Source organism: Macaca mulatta, chromosome X, assembly GCF_049350105.2.
Source record: "Macaca mulatta isolate MMU2019108-1 chromosome X, T2T-MMU8v2.0, whole genome shotgun sequence".
NCBI lineage: Eukaryota > Metazoa > Chordata > Mammalia > Primates > Cercopithecidae > Macaca > Macaca mulatta.
In genome coordinates this window covers 45150266-45172968 of record NC_133426.1, presented here as the reverse complement: position 1 = coordinate 45172968, position 22703 = coordinate 45150266, and the positions used below count along the sequence as shown (strand labels likewise).

The 22703-nt window shown below is 42.8% G+C and overlaps 1 protein-coding gene across 3 annotated transcripts in view; it reads left to right on the top strand.

The window, feature by feature from the left end:
* The first annotated feature begins 2093 nt into the window (after window positions 1–2093).
* DIPK2B (divergent protein kinase domain 2B) overlaps window positions 2094–22703 on the top strand; it is a 54851-nt gene continuing 34241 nt past the window's right edge. For 2 of the 3 annotated variants that reach the window (XM_077989576.1, XM_001098371.5), the window contains exons 1-2: window positions 2094–2660; window positions 11854–12118. In XM_077989576.1, coding sequence (XP_077845702.1) covers window positions 2428–2660; window positions 11854–12118 — 498 coding nt within the window. In that variant the 5' untranslated portion in view covers window positions 2094–2427. The remainder of the gene's footprint in view (window positions 2661–11853; window positions 12119–22703) is intronic. The other variant, XM_077989577.1, reaches the window with a different exon arrangement.

The window sequence follows — 22703 nt, the reverse complement described above, 5'->3', positions numbered from 1 at the left end:
TGAATTCATCTTTATTCCTCCAATCCAATTTTTTCCCATTTTTCAGACTTGAAATCACTCAGAACAAGACGTGCTCTGTTCCTGAAACCCCGCCAGACAGTTATAGACAACTTGATGTGACTTCTGAGGACAACCCTTATGCCTGATATGTGGACCACTCAGGGAGATCATTGAAACCCTCAGTGCCATAACCAGAGACATTCAAACTGCAAACCAGAAAAATATGTTTCAAGCTCAAATCTAGAAATCTTGCTAACTAAATTTCCTCTGAACTCAGACTGAATTTACAGTTTGCTCTGGTCATTGACCTGTGGTTTTCTTTTGTTTCTCTAGAAATGTTAGTTGGGTTGGTTTGTGAGGACCTTGGCTAAGGAACATACTGCAGTCTCTCGGTATTATCCTCCTGGTAGTCATCATAATCTCCCTCGTGAACTATATTCACTTGAGGGTCTTAAATGTGTGTTCACAGTCATCAACGGTATGCCAGATGGTCTCACTGTAATAAGAGCAACAAAAATGAGATGAACAACAAAAGGAATCTCTCCTCAATGAGCTTGATGTTGTGACTTATGAGTTTCACACCGAGACAAGGACAACTTAGCCATGATGGTCACAGAGTGGAGCTTCCGCCCAAGTTTTAGTGAAGAGGCTGATCAAAAAGGATGAATTCTTTTTTTAAATTCTAATTGGGAGGCCATTAGACTGCGGTGGCTCTGGCACCTGTGTGAACAAACCAAAGCCCAATGTAAATAGTAAATTTAAACTAGAAAATATATCAATCAAAAAAATCATCAATTAATCCGTAACTAGGGACTTTCCACTCTAACCAATAAAAATTGTTTTCTTTGTCCTACTTCTGCAAACACGATGAAAGTTTCCTTTCTTGCCCCTCCCAGCAGAATGTTTGCAGTCTGATACTGCCCTGATTCATGAATCGCTGAATATTCAAATAAACCCTTTAAAATTTAAATGTACTTAAGTTTTTATTTTATCACACCTGACACCAAAAGCATGATTCAAAAAGAAAAAATTAACAAATTGGACTTCAAAATCAAAACTTTCACTCTGCAAAAGACTCTGTTAAAAGAATAAAAGACAAGTTAGCCCCGGGGAGAAAATATTTGCAAGCCACATATCCAACAGGGGACTCGGATCTAGAATATATAAACAAGTGTCAAAACTCACCAATAAACAGCAAACATGACCAGACATTTTACTAAGGAGGCTATACAGATGCTAATAAGCACGTGCTTTATCTTCAGAAAACTGCCTTTACCTGCTCTTCCCACCAATGTCTAGCAAAACTTGTCAGGTGTCTAGAGGCAATCCCCACTCCTTCTTACCTCCCTTTTCCTCATCCCCAGCCCCATCTTCTTATGCACTTTCTCATATTTTCAAACTGTGCCCTGCTCCCCACCTCCACCCTCTCACAGAATATGAGGCAACCTGACTTCCCTGATTTGGTTCTCAGAGGTTCTCTCTGTTCCCAAATTAGCACTCCCATCTACTCCATGCTGTGGACCTTATCTTGGTATCCGGAGGAAGGCAATCCTGGGGCAGTTAAATCCTACCAAATCCGGCCAAGCCACTGAGAAGCGAAGCAAGTTGGTAAAGGAAGAGAAGCTTTCAGGTCTGTGGGAGAGGGATAAACACAGCTGGGTGCAGTCAGAAGGCTCTTTCTGATGCTCCCCTCATCATACCACAGAGGCCACCGGTTTCTTTCCGGTCTCTTGTTCTCAGACCAGCAAGAGAAGATGGACTAACCTGAGGTTTTCTCTTCCCTAAGCAGCGAAAAGCCTTTGCCTTTCAAATCAGTGCTAAATGTGCCGGTTAATGGCAAGCAAACTAACCTCTAGTTATTTCACAGGCAAATATGGTAAAAGTGAGGCAAGTAGGGCTGATTAAGGGGCAGGACAAATGACCTAGCACAGAGGGGTCAAAAATTGGGGTGCACGTGTAATCCATAGGGACAGATAAACCCGGGATTAAAACAGTGGAGGGCGGAGGCTTTCAGGATCCTTTGAAACTCCCAGGTGGAACGCAGGTTGGACACACATCCTGCATGAACCTTTCCTGCCCCGCCGGGATATCCTGTATTTGTCAAAAGGACCACACAGGGAAGCCCTGACAATTGTCCTTCCCGAAATCTGCCAGTGAGCCCCTCCCCAGCCTGAAGCAGCCACCCCCGGCAGAGGAAGAGTAACTCTGGAAACAGCGTTATCAGCATCCTCCACTGACTTCCTCACCTCCTCCCCAGCCTCATTAGCCCCAAGCACCTCAGCATCCTCAAAGAGAAACCTGCGAGGCTGGGATGGGGTCAGCACCCAGAAGCCAGCCCCCTCTGACAGCTTCCTCTTTGGCCAAGCCCTGCCTCTGTGCAGCCCCGAGTAGGCAGCCAGAGGCTGCAGCTGGAGTCCGGAGCCCAAGATGGAGCCCCAGCTGGGGCCTGAGGCTGCCGCCCTCCGCCCCGGCTGGCTGGCCCTGCTGCTGTGGGTCTCAGCCCTGAGCTGTTCCTTCTCCTTGCCAGCTTCTTCCCCTTCTTCTCTGGTGTCCCAAGTCAGAACCAGCTACAATTTTGGAAGGACTTTCCTCGGTCTTGATAAATGCAATGCCTGCATCGGGACATCTATTTGCAAGAAGTTCTTTAAAGAAGAAATAAGGTCAGAATATCAATCAAATAACTCTGAATCACAAAATTCTGTTCCCTTCTTGTGAAGATGTCCAGGAATTTGCTGAAAAGGAATCAGAATGTAATATGGGTGGGAGCTGAAACAAATCCATTTAATCAGAGTGGTAATGGTCTGAGGTTGGGGTGGGTAGGAGGGCAAGATGTGAAGCCAAATTCCCGCCCTAAATGCTAAATCCAACATTTCCTTTTGGAGTGAAAGCTTGAAGTTTTCTTTCCTATGAATGGAGTAGCCTGGGACTGTTGAGTTTATCAAGTTCATTTCTCACAGTGGGCGGGAAATAAAATTTATAGAAAGCCTACAATGTGACACCTATTTTAAACTATTGTGAGAGATAATGATGTGCACCCATTATTGAGGTGGTAAACTGAGACATAGCCAGATAAAGCGACTTCAGTGGGGAGAAATGGGTAACTCTGTGAGATGATGGTACCCATTTCACCATATATATGCATCTTATAACATCGTGTTGTATACTTTAAATATACACAATAAAATTTATTTTTTAAAAAAGATCAAGTAACTTGCACAAGGTCACCTAAGTGGCAGATGTGGAATTCAAACCAGGACAGTTTGCTCCAAAGTTTCTGAACGAGCTTTCTGTTGTGAGAGATTGCCATGATCAAAGGAAAACTGGAGTTTAGTAAATTGCAATGCACATGGCTCTCAGCAAAGAATGGCGTCACACTTGGAATTTACACCTATCAACACACAGTCGATGAGCCTTTACCACAGCCAAACTCTAGCAGGTACTGTGGTGACAGCAACTATAACTCCGGTCATTGCCTTCTAGGCGGTCAGGACGAGGGGTCATGTTATAAATAATAATAATAAAGCTTGGTCTGATGCAGGGCAGTGTAAAGGACCTCCAGGAGCTCCATTAATTCCAAATGGGAACTGGGGAAGGGCTTCGCCAGGAGAAGGCAAGAGAAGGTATTCTAAGCAAGGCCTTTTAAAGGATGAGCTGAAATGTAACAGGAGGTGAAGGTGGAAGTAACATCTTAAGCAAAGGTGTGGGAAGAGGTGAGAGGTGCTTAGCTAGAGCATGGGGTGTATGTGGAGGCATGACAGAGGAGGAGGTTGAAGGGATATGTGGGGCAGGGTGTCTTTAATTGTCATGCCAAGGAATTGGGGCCTTAATCCTGTGAACCAATGGTTTCCAGTCTTTTCAGCACCAAAGACCCTTTGTCATATATATGTCCTTTCTCCTCCATCTTCCTCAAAGGACCTAACTTATGTTTGTAAGATTTGGTGACCAAACAAAAGGCATTAATTAACAATGATTTTATTTGCAATCTGTATTAATCAAAGACATCTTTGCTTACTCAACCAAATTACTAAATAGAAATAATAGATAGAAAATACCAATCAAAAATGTTAAACTACTTTTGTGAGGTATTTTATGGAGTTGGTGTGGACTTTTCCTATTACGCCTTTTTAAAAGCATATTAAGCCTTTTTAAAGGCATATTAAGCCTTTTTAAAGGCATATTAAACCGTTTTAAAGGCATTTTTGAAAGACCATCCATTAAGGAATCTCTATTGCAGGCCATGGTGAGAGTGTTAGGCTGGGGAGTGGCAACGTGAGACCTATGATTTAGGAAGAGCTCGTGCAAAGTGGACAGGACGGACTGGTGGTGTTGGCAGGGGCTGTGAGACCAGTTCCCATAGTCCAGGACACAAGTCATTGGGAACAAAGTAGAACAGGAAGGATACAAGTCGATTCAGCTATAGAGTCATTCTGTTGACCAACACCATGCGAGAGGAAATAAATATGCAGATGTTGAATGTGAATTCAAGGTTCTCCGCCTAGGAAATGAGATAAAAAGGACCAAGAACACAGGTGGAGGGGCGCTGATTCCTTGGAGAAAGGCAATGAGGAGACAGGCATATTTTTAAAAAGGAGGGAGAGAAATTTAAGGATTCAACTGAGGAAGAGCTCTAGGGTGACTGCATATTCACCAAAGGGCAATAAATGAAGGTTTTCTTACTAGCATTTGGCAGATGCTAGCCAAAATCAGAAAGCATTTCCCTAAATAGGTTTGTGTCCCGTTAGAGTCCAGGATATTACTTCATCTCCCTTAGAATTCATTTTCCATGTGCCCGGAAAGGGAAGTGTGCAGATACAAGCAGGAAAACACCAGGCAGGGCAGATTGGGGTTTAGAGCTCTGCACGTTGAGAATGGTCATCCTCAGCACAGAGAGGCAGAGAGAGGCAGTCAGTGGGTCTGGGGACGTGGTCCTGTTTCGAGTCCTTTCCTCTACAATATAAATACCCTTTTTCTTATTATAAAAGTCGTGCCTGTTTATTTTAGTATTTTCAGGAAAGATTGATTAAAGAAAGCACAAACTAAAATCACACATAATTCTTCCACCAAGAGATCACCCCTTAGTCAACATTTTGTTGCATATCCTTGCCACCCTTTTTCGAAGTGTGAATTAAGAAATGTTTTGACAAAAATGTGAACATGCTATGTATACTTTTCGGAAAGTATTATTTAACAATATATCAGAAACATCTTTCCACATTATTAAATGATCTTCTGCACACTTTGATTTTTAACAGCTTCATGGTATTCAATCGCATCAATCAACCATAATTTATTTAACTATTTAAGCATAACTTATTTAATTATTTAACTATAATTTATTAAAACCACCATTGTGAAACTAGAGTTTTTTATTTCGTTTTTTGGTATTATAAACTGTTCTATGTTAAACATCCCTGTAGCTATATATTGTGCACATGAGTGATGAATTCCTTATGACAAACTCCTAAAAGTGAAATTTCTGGATCAAAAAGACAAAATTGAAGGAGATATATATATCTAAATGGAGACTTCTACTTATAAAGCTCACTTCTTGCACACTTACAAATATTTAATACTTTTTTTAGTTTGAATTTCTTCTGAGTTGAACCTTTTTTCAGATTTATTGACCATTTGTATTTCTTCTTTGCTAAATTGTCTACAGGTTTACATCCTTTGCCTCTCTTTCTAAGGGTATATTTGTTTATTGTGCTCTTGTTGCTCTCCAAACACTTTCCTACTTCAAAAAAGTGATTACCGGCTGGGCGCGGTGGCTCACACTTGTAATCCCAGCACTTTGGGAGTCCGAGGCAGGCAAATCACGAGGTCAGAAGATCAAGACCATCCTGGCCAACATGGTGAAACCCCGTCTCTACTAAAAATACAAAAATTAGCCAGGCGTGGCGGCGTACGCCTGTAGTCCCAGCTACTCAGGGAGGCTGAGGCAGGAGAATTGCTTGAACCCAGGAGCGGGAGGCTGCAGTGAGCCAAGATCACGCCACTGCACTCCAGCTTGGGTGACAGACCAAGACTCTGTCTCAAAAAAAAAAAAAGTGATCACCATGACACCTTAGGAAAAAGCCCATCCAAAACTCTCAGCTGTTTGGTTGAAATGCTATAGCCAGGTCCTAGTCCTCACTAAGGATTGGACAATGCTTGCATCTGTTCAGCAACAAATCATAGATGGGTTTCCCAGGCTGGCTGGATATGCTGAATACACATGATAAGGAGATGAACATCACCTCTCCTTTTTTCCTTTATCTTTCCTTTGGCAAGTATGCTAAGGATGAATCACATACTTCCCATACTCAACCACTGACCTTTAAAAGTATGAATGTTTTCAGTATCAATTTTCCCATGCATTCCATGTTGACTTTTAAATCCTGAATGAAAAAGTTAAGGGAAGCTAGGAAAATGAGTAAGTCTGATTGCCATACTCTTCCTACTGACAATATACCTATATATGAAACCCTGAGAAGTCACACCAATTGGTAAGATTCTCCCATGATCTGGTTGGTCAGTATTGTGCATGCAGGGTGTGGGGTGAGGAGTAAACAGTGGCAGTACCTCTAATCACAATAATTCCTAGTAGTTCCTAGGCTCTTATCAGGGCTAATGCTTTAATCTCACCTTCCTTACTATGCACACTTGGTCTTATATACCACCTCCACTATCAAAGTCTAAAAAAAAATGTTTAAATACTTCCAACTGAGCAGTGGAGGGCCCACAGTAAAATAACTAAATCATCAGGCCTGATTTTGCCTTCCCTTCTCCCTTGTCTCTCGTCTGTCTCCTTGCCCTCAGAAGTTGATAATAAATTATTGTCTTAACTCACTCCTGCACATCAACTCAGGGGCCTTGGGAAATACAGGGCTCAAAAGCTTATGGCAAAAGCATCCATCTGCACGTTCAGTCAGTCTTATGTGAATCCATGCACCTATTCATCCACCATCCGTATACCCATTCATCCAGGTGGCCCTCCATGCATTCTTCCACCCAGCCATCACACTGTGCATCGCACCATCCGGCCCTCCATGCATCTCTCTACTCACTTATCTATCTATACATCTAAATACCTATCCATCCATCCACCTGTAGAGTATTGAGCACTAACTTGGTACTCCGCTGAACACTGAGTTGCAAAGTTAAAAGAGGTCAAATCTTTGCTCTGAAGGAGTTCACTTTCTATCAGGAAGACAAAGAAGTAAATCAATGGTTAAAACAGAGTATAGGAAATATTTTTAAAGGTCTTACACAGGGTATCATGGGAGTTTCTATGAGCTAATTCATAAAATGGTGATAGAGGAATAAGCAAGCACAAAGTGGTGAAAGAAACAAGATTAAAATTAATGGGACCAGGCGCAGTGGCTCATGCCTGTAATCCCAGCACTTTGGGAGGCTGAGGTGGGCGGATCTCTTGAGGACAGGAGTTTGAGTCCAGCCTGGTCAACATGGTGAAACCCCGTCTCTACTAAAAATACAAAAATTAGCGGAGCGTGGTGGTGTGTGCCTGTAATCCCAGCTACTCAGGAGACTGAGGTAGGAGAATCACTTAAACCCAGGAGGTGGAGGTTGCAGTGAGCTGAGATCATGCCATTGCACTCTAGCCTGGACAACAGAGCAAGACTCTGTCTCAAAAAAAAAAAAAAAGAAAAAGAAAAAAATTAATGGGATTCCTTGGGGTTGGCTATGGAAGTCTAGTGGTGTCCCCACTGCAAACTCTGGAGCCTTGAATGCCACTTCCTGCAGTTCTTGGTCATGTGACCTTGGCCAAATGATGTAATCACTCTGTGCCTCAGTTTCCTCATCTATATGTTAATAATAGTATCAGCCTTGTAGGTTTATTGAAAGGATTAAATGAATCAGTACATATAAAGTGTTTAGTAAAGTGACTGGCACACTTAAGTGTTTCACAAATGCGTGTTACTATTATCATTATTTAAAAGAGCCACCTAGTGATAGGTCCCAACTTGGGGATGAGGGAGTGAGTTCCAAAGAGGTGGTATCCATCTGGATTTTAAAGGGCTACAATGGGATTTTCGAGACAAGAAAGAGGAAGAAACTGTCTCAGACAAAGGTGTCAGCATATGACAGGTGACTGGAACCTCAGACGCCTGAAAGAATGTGGCTTATCCAAGGATAGTCAGTGGTTTGGTGAGACCAAAGCAAACTTGTAAGAAAAGCAGCAGGCAATGCAGCAGGCAGAGCATTGTGAACTAAGCTCTAAGCACTAAGGAGCATGAACTGTAGCCTAAGAGCTTTGGAAAGACACTAAATGGGTTAAGGGTTCAGTGCAGAGCTATAGGATGAGAAGAGGGAAGGGAAGAAAAACAATTTAGAAAGGCATATCTATAGACTTCATGTTTGACCAGATTCAAGCATGAGAAGAATGCACGGGAAGAGGGCATTTTATTCTAATTCCAAAACTGTCGCTCTCCCCCACTCACCCACCCCATGTTGAGGGACTTGGGGGGATTGGACCACATGGCCTTGATGCTTTATTCCAGCTCTGAGAAACTATAATTCTGCTTGTCCCTCTTTCAACACAATCAGGAACTTGGCCAGCCTCACTTCAATCAGGCCCATGATCTCAATTTAGAAGGAAGATGAGAATGCTGTCTCTGCTTTGTGGTTGTCCAAATTCCAGGATAGTAACATTTTAGTGAATAAAAAGCACTGACATTTTCTCACTGACATTCTTCTATTCAATAAAGTAGGTAGTCAACACTGTCAGAATACACATTTTTCCCATTCAATGCAATAAATTTGTTACCATTTTTGAATGAGGGTAGAAGTGCAGCCTGCGATCCTGTTTATTTGTCTCAATTGGTCCTTGTGGAATGCCTCAAGCCATCACTGAGCCTGCCAGGCACTCATTACAGGTCATCTACCAAGGCAGTGCTGTTGTCTCAGCGGAGCCTCCTTAGGAGGTGGGGACAGGAAAAAAGGACAATGAACTTGTCTCACAGGGCAAGGAATCTCTTCCCACACCACCCCCACCGACTGGGAGAACAGGAGCCCTGAGACCTGCCCTCCTCTACCACTAACTGTCTGTGAGTCTTCAGAAAAGTCACATATGTATTCTGCTTTCAATTTTCTCTTTTCAATTTTCTCATCCCTTTCAATTCTCTTTTCAATTTTCTCATCCTCAAAACAAGATGGGGAAGGGACAAAATAATCTTCAAGGATCCTGCCACCTATAAACCCTAATAATGTGACTAATCTGTTTCTATGAGCTAATTCATAAAATGGGTGATAGAGGAATAAGCAAGCACAAAGTGGTGAAAGAAACAAGATTAAAATTAATGGAACCAGGCGCAGTGGCTCATGCCTGTAATCCCAGCACTTTGGGAGGCTGGGTGGGCGGATCTCTTGAGGACAGGAGTTTGAGTCCAGCCTGGTCAACATGGTGAAACCCCGTCTCTACTAAAAATACAAAAACTAGCGGAGCGTGGTGGTGTGTGCCTGTAATCCCAGCTACTCAGGAGACTGAGGTAGGAGAATCACTTAAACCCAGGAGGTGGAGGTTGCAGTGAGCTGAGATCATACCATTGCACTCTAGCCTGGACGACAGAGCAAGACTCTGTCTCAAAAAAAAAAAAAAAAAAAAAAAAAAATTAATGGGATTCCTTGGGGTTGGCTATGGAAGTCTAGTGGTGTCCCCACTGCAAACTCTGGAGCCTTGAATGCCACTTCCTGCAATTCTTGATCATGTGACCTTGGGCAAATGATGTAATCACTCTGTGCCTCAGTTTCCTCATCTATATGTTAATAATAGTATCAGCCTTGTAGGTTTATTGAAAGGATTAAATGAATCAGTACATATAAAGTGTTTAGTAAAGTGACTGGCACACTTAAGTGTTTCACAAATGCGTCTTACTATTATCATTATCTAAAAGAGCCACCGAGTGATAACTTTCCAGCTCCAGTCCCTTTGGTGGCTGGGGGGTGGGGGTGGGGAGTGGGGGTGGGTTTGAAACTCCATGAGCAAGAGCAGCTGCAGGATAAAGGCAGACAGGCCTGTGTCTGGGTCCTGGGCCTTCCTTATCCACCTAGAGGGGAGGATCTTTTCCCATAGTTGTCCTGAAACTTCCAGTAAAATGGACTCATTACAAGGTTACACTGTTTCATCTTTTTAAATACATTGATGCCAATGTTCTTGTACAGAATCCTTCGTGCCTACTTCCAATGCAATTTGCATTGTCCTGCATTGCAGAAGTTGCTCACTGACAGTTTCCATTGGAGCACCTTCCCAGATGTGAGACTGGAGCTCTAGTGCATAACTCAGGGATTCAGAGGCCTGGGCTGTCCAGCTTCCTGAACAAGTCCCTTGACCTCTTTGCCCTTGTAATTTTTTTGTGTAACTTTCTTTGCCATCAAAACAGTAGGAAAAGCTTGCAATCTCTTAGGGTAAAGTCGTGTCAGGTAAGAGAAAAAAACAACACAATCTAGGGTTTGGGTCTAATGGAAATGCTAATTCTTCCAAAATGCATTATCCAAAACTCATTATCATGGGGTAACCCAATAATGCCCAATAATAAGAATTTAAATATTCTTAATTAAATTAAATACATAGCATGTTGTATGCTGCCTGATTTTCATTTGCAGTATGACCTTCAATTGTTAATAATAATGAAGGTAAACTTTTTCTGAGTAATTTTTCATACATAAATCAAAAAGAGATTTAACATTCTTCCCTAACGGAAATATCAGCACACAGCTGGAGAAATGACTATGGAGAAAATATAACTGTGGGGCCTAGGAAACTGGCAGGTGATAATAGGCCAATGCCTGCCAGGCACAGTGGCTCATGCCTGTAATCCCAACACTTTGGGAGGCCGAGGCAGGCGGATCACATGAGTCCAGGAATTCAAGACCAGCCTGGCCAACATGGTAAAACTCTGTCTCTACTAAAAATACGAAAATTAGCCAGGCGTGGTGGCACACACCTCTAATCCCAGCTACTGGGGAGGCTGAGGCAGGAGAATCGCTTGAATCCAGGAGACAGAGGTTGCAATGAGTTGAGATGGAGCTATAGCACTCCAGCCTGGGCAACAGAGTGAGTCTCCATCTCAAAATAAATAAATAAATTAGCCAATGCCTCTCTTCCAGGAGGATTAAGGACTGGCCAGGCCATCATGTAGAATCACCCACCTCCTGGAGCCCAGGTAGCTTCTAATTTGATGACCATTTAGTAGTCACTCTTGCCTGGGACTTTATTGGTACTGAAGACTTAAATTTTCAGACTGAAAACAAAATGAATTGGACTGCTTGGGGTTGGGTATGGAGGCAGAGTGGTCTCCCTAGTGCAGACCCAAGAGCCTCTTCAAGAACCTCTGTGGTTCCAAGACCCAGCCATTGGTCAGAGGGTAAGCAGTTTGGGGAACCAATGTAGGGGAAGGGAGAGATACTGGGGTTTGCTGACTGACAGCCTGGGGTCCACACCTCTGATTGGCAACATATTGTCTGATCTTGGCTAAGGTACTTAAGCTCTACAAGCCTGAGTTTCCACCCTTGTAAAGTGGAATTGGGAATTAGGGGAATCAAAAATGTCAGTGTATGTAAAGCTGCTATCTTTACAGGGAGTAAAAGTTCAGAGAGCTATGGCTAGACTTTCTGTGCCAGTTGTATGAAGAGGTTTGTGCGTGACTCACACCTCCTTCACCTTTTCTGATATGACATATACACTACCATAAGTTTGAAGAAGCAAAAATAGTCCTCTCACAAAAATAATTTCGAACACCTCAGTCTAAGTAGGAGAAATGGATCACTTGGGCTATTGTCCCCTGTCTCCCTGTCCCTGGGGTCTGCGAGCCTCCAGCTCACAGGCCAATCCTCAAAGGGCTATTCTTCCAACAGGTCTGACAACTGGCTGGCTTCCCACCTCGGACTGCCTCCCGACTTCTTGCTTTCTTATCCTGCAAATTACTCAGATGATTCCAAAATCTGGCGCCCTGTGGAGATCTTTAGACTGGTCAGCAACTATCAAAACGAGATCTCAGACAGGAGAATCTGTGCCTCTGCATCAGCCCCAAGGACCTGCAGCATTGAGCGTGTCCTGCGGAAAACAGAGAGGTTCCAGAAATGGCTGCAGGCCAAGCGCCTCACGCCAGACCTGGTGCAGGTGAGTGTGAAGGCCATGGGAAGGGGATGTGAAGGGGATGATGAGAAAGAGACAGAGACAGAGAGAGAGAAATTCATTCCCATCTCATATCTCAGTTTGAGAAAAAGGAGAAGCTGTGGTCTGTCTAAAGTGTGACAAAACAGTCATAAAACACAGTGGCTTACAGTAAGACAGGAACTAAACAAGGTTTACTTGTAAGGTTCCATCCCATTGTCATTTCCCATTCTCTCTGATGTGATCCTCAGCGACAATTCGGGAAAGTTCCTAGCTGCGACCTCTGGCCTAAAGATCTGACAGGATGACCCTTGCCAGTCCACCCCCCTGCCAGGGCTCAACTCACCTGCATCCTTCTCTGACAGCTCTTTGCCAGCTCCCGGGCTGGCTAAGTATTCTCTCTTAGAAGCTCCCATATATATCCTGTTTCACAATACAGAGAGATCACTTTGAAAGTCAGGTTCCTCTTCTATCTCCCACTGTAAAGAATAACCAAACCTCAGCCATTACAGAAGCCAACTTTGATAATACAGCATCCTCTTCCCACCTGACAGCCTCCCACCCACTCCCATGGACATGCTGCCCTGGGAACTTCAGCACCTTGCTGGTGCCATCATCATATTCTGCATTGGTTCCCTCCTGTACTATCATCTCAAGTATCAGCCTTCTTCATTCGAACCAGCACAGCCATGACCCTCCACACACATCTAGCTGAGCCCCTTTGTGCAGAAGATGCCACCTCAGAGGACTGAGTGGCTCACCTTCAGCAAAGATGAGGAAAGAGAGGCTCACCCCAACCTCCCTGCCATGACAAAGAGGGAGGGCTTGAACCGACCTTCTCATGGGGATGCTGAGGCTGCTTCTCACACTCCCTGGGCCACTAGGTCCTTTACATGGGTACCTCAGGCAGTCTAAGTGAATTCTGAGCGCTAACAAACGCGCTGTTGGCTTCTGCAAGATAAGAGACATGGAACAAAGAAGAATCACTGGTTCCTGGCTATCTCATCCATGTAATAAGACCTTCTGGCTTTGTGCTTAGGTTGTGTGGTGTGATGGTTAATTTTATGTGTCAACTTGATTGGGCCATGGGATGCCCAGCTCTTTAGTCAGACATTATTCTGAGTGTTTCTGTGAAGATGACTTTGGATGAGATTAACATTGAGATCAGTAGACTGAGTCAAGCAGATTATGTGTGTGGGACTCATCCAGTCGGCTGAAGGCCTCAATAGAATAAACACTGACCCACTTCCTAATAAGAGGGAACTCCTCCTGCCTGACTGGCTGCATTTGAGCTGAGACATTGGCTTTTTTCCTACCTTCAGACTCACACTGAAACGTCAGCTCTTCTTGGGTGCCAAGGCTGCCAGCCCTTGAAGTAGAGCTATACCATTGGCCCTCCTGAGTCTTCAACTTGCCAACTGCAGATCTTAGGAACCGTCAGTCTCTATGGTCACATAAGCCAATTTCTTATAATAAATCTCTCTCCATCTATCTATCTATACATCCTATTAGTTCTGTTTATCTGGAGAACCCTGACTAATACATGTGGAAACTATTTTGAAATCAGGAGGAGTCAGGTTGCTGGTAATATGGCCATCATGGAACATTGAATAAAACTGAGCTTTCCAATATGGTGCTTTTGCAGTCTGCACTCTATGAATTTATTGACACTGAGTGGGAACAGAAAAAACCGGAAGAAGTCACGCTGTCCCCAGGCTGGGGAGGTGTTGGCAAGATCTAATATGAGGGTCTTGGAGTTTGTGCAGGAGACAGGAAGTGGAGGCTTAGGTAGAAGAACCCCATGGTGGATGCTCAACACAGGGCAGAAGCAGAACAGAGGTCATATAACAAATCTAACACCATGGTCAACGTGCAACCCCCTGTGCCTCTCTTTCTGTCCTGCAGACAGACCCTTCATGCACTAGCTTTGGTACCCACCATATGCCATTCACAGGCTGGGGACAGCGTGACTGTCTAGTATGAGGCATGGGAAAAACCACTATGAGACCTCCTCCATTTTGCCTGAAATATGTGCTCAGGAACAAACAGAAGTCCCCAAGAAGAGCAAAACGGGGTAGACAAAGAATTGTTTCAGAACCCCTTGAAGATCCTATGACCTCTTACTGCCCCCATCATTGTTGAGTCCCATTCTGAAAAGCATAATTTCTAAAAGGCAAGCCTACCTCTACCTGGGACCTGGATAACATACCAAAGGAAGGAACTTTCCTTTTCTATTTTTTTTTTTTTTGAAACAGAATCTTGCTCTATCACCCAGGCTGGAGTGCAGTGGCATGATCTCTGCCCACTGCAACCTCTGCCTCCCGGGTTCAAGCGATTCTCCTGCCTCAGCCTCCCGAGTCGCTGGGATTACAGGTGCGTGCCACCACACCTGACCAATTTTTGTATTTTTTGTAAAGATGGACTTTCACCATGTCAGCCAGGCTGGTCTCGAACTCCTGACCTCAAGTGATCCACCTGCCTCAGCCTCATAAAGTGCTGGGATTACAGGCATGAGCCACCGTGCCCAGCCAGGAAGGAACTTTCTGGTGTGCAAGATACACTTGAGATTCTACCTAAGGTAGCTAGACTGGCATTGGGCTTTGAACTAAGGAAAATGTCCTCTTTCTCTCACCTTCTAGATACTTCCATAATAACAGTACAGTAGAGATTATCCCAGGGGGCCTAACAAGTCCAAAGCAACCCGCCAGGTACATCTTTTGCAGTCTGTACTCTATGAGTACACCTTGATGAATGTAGACACTAGGGTCTAGGGAAAAGATTCCTGGAGCCTGGAAACTATGGTTGAGTTTTGTATCTGCCACTAAAAGCTGTGGCAAAATGAGAAGAAGGAGCAGAGACGCAGTAATAACACAGAGCTTCCATTCCTGTTCATCCATCCAACAAGTTTCATCAACTGTACTACAGCATCCTGGGTATTCAAAGATGAATCAGACCCAAGCTCCACCCCCAGAAGCATATGGCTCAGTGGTAGAGACAGGCAAGAGCACAAATCGCCACCCAGCATTGTAGTTAATATGCTGACGCTCTGTACTGAAACAAAGGACACATTGCTGACTTGGGTCCTTCACTCCCTGACCAATTGACCTTGGATTTAAGCCCAAAATTTCCCCAATCTGCTCTGACATTCCTTCTCCAAAATTGAGGTGGGAAGAGGGCTTCTGGATGATCTCAAAGACCCTCCAAGCTCTGATATTTTTTAACTTGATATGACTCTGCTTCATTTATTTAGCAAATACTGACTGAATATCTACTAATCACCAAGAGCTGTGCTGGGTGCCTTGATTTTCTTATTTCTCAAATGACAGAAAATAGTACCTGCTCTGTCTGATTCATTTATCCTAATGAGCTTATAGACAAGAATATGCTTCAGAAGTCCATCACTATAGAAATGCACAGCAGTATTCTTGTAATAAGTGAGTCCCTTTCTCCAATTTGTTATGCTAAAATTTGCTCCACCAATTTTGTCATCTTGCATTACATGCAGCTAAACAAGCTTTTCTTCTTTCTGCCAAAACAGCATCTATTAACAACATGCTGGCAATACATGGCCAAAAGCAGAACAATTTTTGCTTTACTTTGGCCCTCCCCTAACCCACCTTTTCATCTCCACCATAGATTTTTCCCTTCCTTATAAAAAAGGAAATATTAGCAGCCATTTTATAAATTCTGCACAAACCCATTCTTCTCCTATCCATTAAGCTCAAGGTCATTACTGTCTTATTTTGACACCATCTTCTCGATCTCTCCTCACCTCCTTTCCAGAGACCCTTTGCCCTTAGGATTCCACGGCAGGCCCAAGGTGTTCTGTTACACTCTTTCCCACTTTCATGCCTCATCCAGGCTGCACTCAAACACCTGCTCTGTTTTTTTGCTTGTTTGTTTTGATTTGGTTTTCTTTGAGACGGAGTTTCACTCTTGTCACCCAGGCTGGAGTGCAGTGGCCCCATCTCGGCTCACTGCAACCTCTGCCTCCCAGGTTCAAGTGACTCTTCTGTCTCAGCCTCCCGAGTAGCTGGGATTACAGGCGCCGCCACCACGCCCGGCTAATTTTTGTGTTTTTAGTAGAGACAGGGTTTTGCCATGTTGGCCAGGCTGGTCTCCAACCCCTGACCTCAGGTGATCCACCCACCTCTGCCTCCCAAAGTGCTGGGATTACATGCGTGAGCCACTGTGCCCAGCCACATCTGCTCTTTTCTTTGTAGCAAAACTCACCTATCAGTTTCAAATGGTTCTGTCTTCACCAAAGGTGGCCAAAAAATACCTTCACCTATTCACCCAAGAGAATTGAAAACAAGTGTTCAAACAAAAACTTGTATGTGGGCTGGACATAATGGCTCACGCCCGTAATCCAAGCACTTTGGGAGGTTGAGGCAGGAGGACTGCTTGAGGCCAGGGGTTCAAGACCAGCCTGGGGACGATGGTGAGACCAAACCTATTTAAAAAAAAAAACAAAAAACAAAACTTGTATGTGAATGCTTATAGCAGCACTATTCATAATAGCCAAAAGGTAGAAACAACCCAAATGTTGTTCATCAACCAATGAATGGATAAAAAATATATTCTATCCATACAGTGGAATATTATTCAGCCATAAAAAAGAATTAAGTGCTGATATATGCTACAACATGGGTAAACCTTGAAAACATTGTGCTCAGTGAATAAAAAGAAGTAAAACACAAAAAGCCACATATTCTATGATTTAATTTATAGGCAATGTCCAGAATAGGCAAATCCATAGAGACAGAGAGGAAATCAGTGGTTGCCAAGGGCTGAGGGGAGGCGAGAATTAGGAGTGACTGTTTAATGGGTTCAGGATTTCTTTCTGGAGTGATGAAATGATTCTGGAATTAGGTAGTGGTGATGGTCGCACAGTCTTCTGAATGTATTAAAAGCCACTTAATTGTATAATTTAAAATGGTTTAAATGGTGAATTTTATTGTTATGTGAATTTTACCTCAATTTTTAAAAGGAAGAATAAGCCATAGAAACAACTTCCCCTATTCTGTGACCCATTCTCTTGTGATGGGCAGCTAATGTCATAATTTAATTTGTGCCGGGAAGTTAACAGCTAATGGCATTTCACTGTTAGCCCTCTAAGAAGCCATTTGCATGAAAAGCCAATATCGTGATGCTTTCACTAGTTCATGCATGACTATCTCAGGCCTTCCTAATATATTCCTACATTCTTCCCCTACTAAACCCAGATGTGGCCCAGAATTCTTCTCAACAGTGTTCTAAGTTAGCAGCCTCTGTGTTTGATCTCAGCTGGAATAAGAGACGAGCCCTCTGAGTGATCATTCATCCCAGATTTGGCCAAACAGCTCTGCCCTGTTTTTCTGATAACCCATCAGACATAAGTCCTAATTTCTTGTTTGGAAATCATGATCTTTCTGTATTTATATGGGAGTTTCAAGAGCCAACTGGGGAGCTATTATAGGATACGTGGTTGGGAGATTTGCCTCATCCTTCAACTCACACCAAATGGCCCAGTGTCAGCTCAGCCTACCTGTCAGGCCAGCCCCCTGGGACTCTCTCTGTGTGTGACTTAAGTGGATTTTCTCTGATTTCCTCAAGCGCCATTTTCCAACTGGGATCTAAGTCAGAGCCTTCAATTGTGCCTATCTGCTTGTGTGTGTGTGTTGCTGTGTGTTTAGGGGAAGAAAAAGATGCCACAAGGAGCTCACAGGCTCTGCTCAGAGAACTGACAAGGCAGAGATGAGAGGAGAAAAAATAAAATCAAAGAAATAAAAGTAAACGAAAGGGAGGAGGGATCTGGCCGGTTCAGGGACCTCAGAACTTTGACTGTCAGCCCTGCTTATGAATAAATAAAGTCAAGTTGGATGAAAAGCCCCAGTAGTCATCATCAGAGGCTGAGCCAGGGAGTCCCGGGCTCCCCTCCTGCAGGGCCAAATGCAGTTTTGTATTTAAGGACACTGCATCTTGAGCCACAGTGCAGTACAGCTACGGCAGGGCTGCTAAGGAAGATGACAGGACCAAGAATTAGGAAGAAAGTGAAACGATGCAGTGTGTGTGTGTGTGTGTGTGTGTGTGTGTGTGTGTGCGCGCGCGCGCGCACGCACGCGCTCGAGCATGTTTAGCACTTATGCTAATAACATCGTGACTTTTCTCCTCTAAAAGCTGCATTGTTCTGATGGGAATATCCCACAGCCTAAATTACTACCCCACAAACAGAACCACAGCCAAGAACACCGCTCAGAGTTTATCATGAGGTGCTTGTTCACAAAACCACAAAGAAGGCTTCCTCTGCTTTTATGCCAAGAGGCAACCACCCTAGGCAGCACGTGGCTAATCAGGGGAAAACACATATCCTCCACTGTGTCCGGCTCCCATCCCCTCAACTACGATCCGATCTGACATTGTTCTAAACAGTGTTACTCCCTCCAAACGGGAATACACCAGATGGCCGCAGAGCCTTTTCTCCCACTAGATGGCAGTACAGAGTGTTCAGTCAGCTTTGTTCAAACAAGGATGGTTGACTATTTTACTTCCAACGTCTCCATTATTTTTTAAAATGCATAGAATAAGGGAAATCAGCAAATTAACCAAAATGCGTGTTCATTATATAATCTAAATGTGGGTTCAGATGTAACTAATAAACAAGTGAAATTCACTTTTGTTTAAATGTAACTCAAAAATATGTAAGAGATGGTTATAGGACCTGTGCTAGGCGCTAGGAGGGCATACGGGTATCAAGAGAAGGTCCTTGCACTCTGGGAGATGACACCCCAGTGAGGGAGACAGACCATATTCGATTCGTTCTGATACAAGACACCCTGTGATAAAGTGCTTTAACGAAGATGAAAATTTTATATTGGATTCACAGTTGGTTTTCAGACTGTAAATATTTTAATGCCTCACAGGCTACTAGGTCAAGGATGCTTCAAAAAAGTTTCATTTGTTTGTTTGTTTGTTTTAAAAGAGAACATGACTATATTGGTGCTGAAAAAGAAAAAATAGGCTGACTGGTGGCTGTATTATTTTCACACACATCTAACACTGGAGTCAAAGATGAAATGACTATTAGTGGAAAAGGAAATTTAAGCAACTGAGAATGCCTCCACAGTACCACACAGGGCAATATTCCCTGGATGTCAGTGCACATCTTCTGGGGAATGGTCTTGGAGGAACAGAGCCCCTTCAGAGGTACATCCTCACTATGAAATCAGGAGACCCTGTTCCTGTGACCCTTGGGAGGTATTCAGAGGGCTGTGTTTCTCGCCCATGGGAGTTTGGGGAACCAACTGGAGAGATATTACGGAATAGATACAAGTCCCCTCTCAACCCATTTTCTCCATCCAGTCATGGAACTGGAAGTGTTCAGAGTTAAAACAACTAAGATTCTGAATCATCTAATTTATTTAAGATTACAACCATGAAGACTTTGCCATCTCAACATTTGTGGCAAAGAGGTTATTTGGAATGGGTCAGAGACTAACCTACTCATTTCCAAACTTCCATTGTGTCATAGACTCATAGAAAAGGGCCTAATAATCACCCAGTGTGCCCACTCAAATGATCCCTACATTATTCTTGATGGAGCTCATGAATGAAAATGAGACAGTTGGCTGGGCGTGGTGGCTCACACCTGTAATCCCAGCACTTTGGGAGGCTGAGGTGGGCGGATCACGAGGTCAGGAGATCGAGACCATCCTGGCTAACACGGTGAAACCCCGTCTCTACTAAAAATACGAAAAATTAGCCAGGCGTGGTGGCGGGCGCCTGGAGTCCCAGCTACTCGGGAGGCTGAGGCAGGAGAATGGTGTGAACTGATAGGTGGAGCTTACAGTGAGCCAAGATCACGCCACTGCACTCCAGCCTGGGCAACAGAGTGAGACTCCGCCTCAAAAGAAAAAAAAGAAAAGAAAAGAAAATGAGACAGTGAAAGGCTTCCCCAGTCCTGACACAGACAAGTTGAGAAAGAAAAAGGAGGCAAGAGAAGACTAGGGGAAAGATAGACATGAGACAAGTCACCAGTGGCTCCTTCCAGATGATGCTCAAATACAGAATACAGGCAGCCCCAGCCAAAACGTAACCAAAGCCTGAATAATCATCAGAACAGACGACACAAAGCAAGCTTTGCCTTTACAGGGCTTTAAGCTTTCCCTAAACTTAGATGTTACCAATCAAGCCCCTTTTTTAAAAAATCAAGGCATCCTTTGTTCTATACAATTCTTCCTTTGATATCTCATTATCCCTATTCTGATGTACTCAGAAAAAAATGCTTTTGCCGTTAAGTGTGACTTGGCCCAGAGGTCTCTGGATTGGCTGTCCCTCTATGCATGTCCACATACTATGAAGTAAGCAAAGGTTAAACTATATAATATATAGTATATGCCTATAAAGAAAGTCACTTGGAAGACATCAATTAATACAGTGATTGTGTTCTAACACAATATTTGTGGCCTAATAAACAGAACATAATCACTATATCAATTGATTGTGATATGGTGATTGTGTTCTGTTTATTAAGCCACAAAACCCCTCAATACATTTTTTAAAGTAGAAATAGTAAAGATCATTTTATCTAATCAAAAAGGAATCACATCAGACATTAACAATAATAAAAAGGGGGGAAAAAACCTACCAAACTAGAAATGTAAAAACATTATCTTTTGAGCCACAGAGCAAATAATTGAAATTGTAATAATATCAGGATAATAACAATGATGAAAACTCTGTATTTCCCCAATCTATGATTTAGTCTTTGCCAAATTTCTGCTCAGAGGAAAATTGAAAATCAATCCAGGGTTCTGTTAGGCTGCTGTCGACACAAGTTTGGTCATTAATGTGGAGAAATAATACAAAAAGATATTAAAAATGCATATTAATTTGTTCCTAACTCAAGGCCACTTATGGCAGTAATAGTTTTTACAATTGCGTTAGCTCTTCTCTCTTAGGATTATCAAGAGGTCTATGGAAGGCATAATTTGGAAACCTTTTGTGTGGGTTAAGCAGGAAATGAGTATATTTATTCCTAGTTTATATATGAGAGCAAACCACAGAGAAATATATCAATATGTTAAAGATCAAAATCTATCTCTACTTACTGAATTACACGTATGTCATAGATTCCTGGGGTTGAAATAAATTTGAAAGCTCAGCAATTTGAACTCTAACATATTTGCATCCTTTCTGTAAGGCAAAGGGTCATCTATCTTATCATACAGTGACAGGAAACTCACTACCTTCAGCTTATGCCTTCTTTGGACAGAACAGATACTTGGAAAGTTCATCTCAAATCTGTCTTCTTGTAGCTCTCACTTGTGTAAATTATTTCTACGCCTTGGAGTCATACAGATTATACATGACATATGCCCTCCCATACACGCAGCTCCTAAATCCTGGCTTCCCCAGTGTAAACATCCCCAATTCTCTTTTTCATCTCGGCATTCCCCTCATATTGAAGCTTCTTAAATGTTATGTCAACTGAAACCCCTTCTGTAGCTAGATTTTAGTTTACAAGGACAGAACCTGTTGTTTATCCTGTTATATATGATCTTCTTATATTAAATCCATTATTCTAGCCTGTCAACTTGATTCTGATACTTATCATACCCACTGTCACCCCAAGTACATATTATTCTCAGTTTTGATGAACACTATTTTTATCTATGTCTTAGTCCTCAATAAAAATGTTAAAAAGAACAGGGCCAAATAAAAAGCTTTCTTTCTCTAGAGGGGTTAATCCATTAGTTGTTAGGTAAACTCAGTTAACCAATTACGAATCATCTTAATTTTTCTATGCAGCCCAAATCTTGTTTCCCCTTTTCTTTTATAGGGGTTTCATGAGAATCACTGTTGAATGCCTCACTAAAGTTCATATATTCTAAGTCTATTGCATTTCTCTGATTAAAAATCAAATAACCAGGTCAAAGAAAAAAAAAAGTTGTTAGTCTGGAATGATTTGATTAAAAGAATCCTCAGTGACTCCTTAAGATCATCATTTCCCCTTCTGGAGGCTCCCAAATTATCCTATGAATAACCTGTTTTAGAATATTTCCTGTGATCCAGGATCAGCCCACTAATCGCTAATTTGTGAAATCTACCCTCTTGCTCCTTTTAAATATCAGAAATGGATTTTCATGCCTTTTCTGTTCTCTACATTCACCGCCCATGGTTCAACAATATCATTTGCCAGGTCTTTGTGAATCTCCCAGGCTGGGAAACTCACTCAGAACAATGAAGCCTTCCTTTGTTCATTCTGGCTTTTCATTCCTGTTTACCACATTTTGCCTCACCTTTTTCACATCAAAGTCCCAACACCTGAAAGAGAAAACAAGCAAACCTTAGAAATGAAAATCAGGCCTTCATTTTGTTATCCACCAAAATTCTCCTAATGGTCCTATTGTCTTTGCTTTCTTCATACTCTGAGCTTTGTAACATATAGCTATTTTTCAAGATTTTCAATTAAAGTATAAACTGCATACATAAACACATAAATCTTAAGTACACAGCCGGATAAATTTTCACTCGTGTATTCACTCATGGCCACCATCCATATCAAGATACCGAGCATTTCTGGCCCCTCAAAAGGCTCCTTCATGTGCCT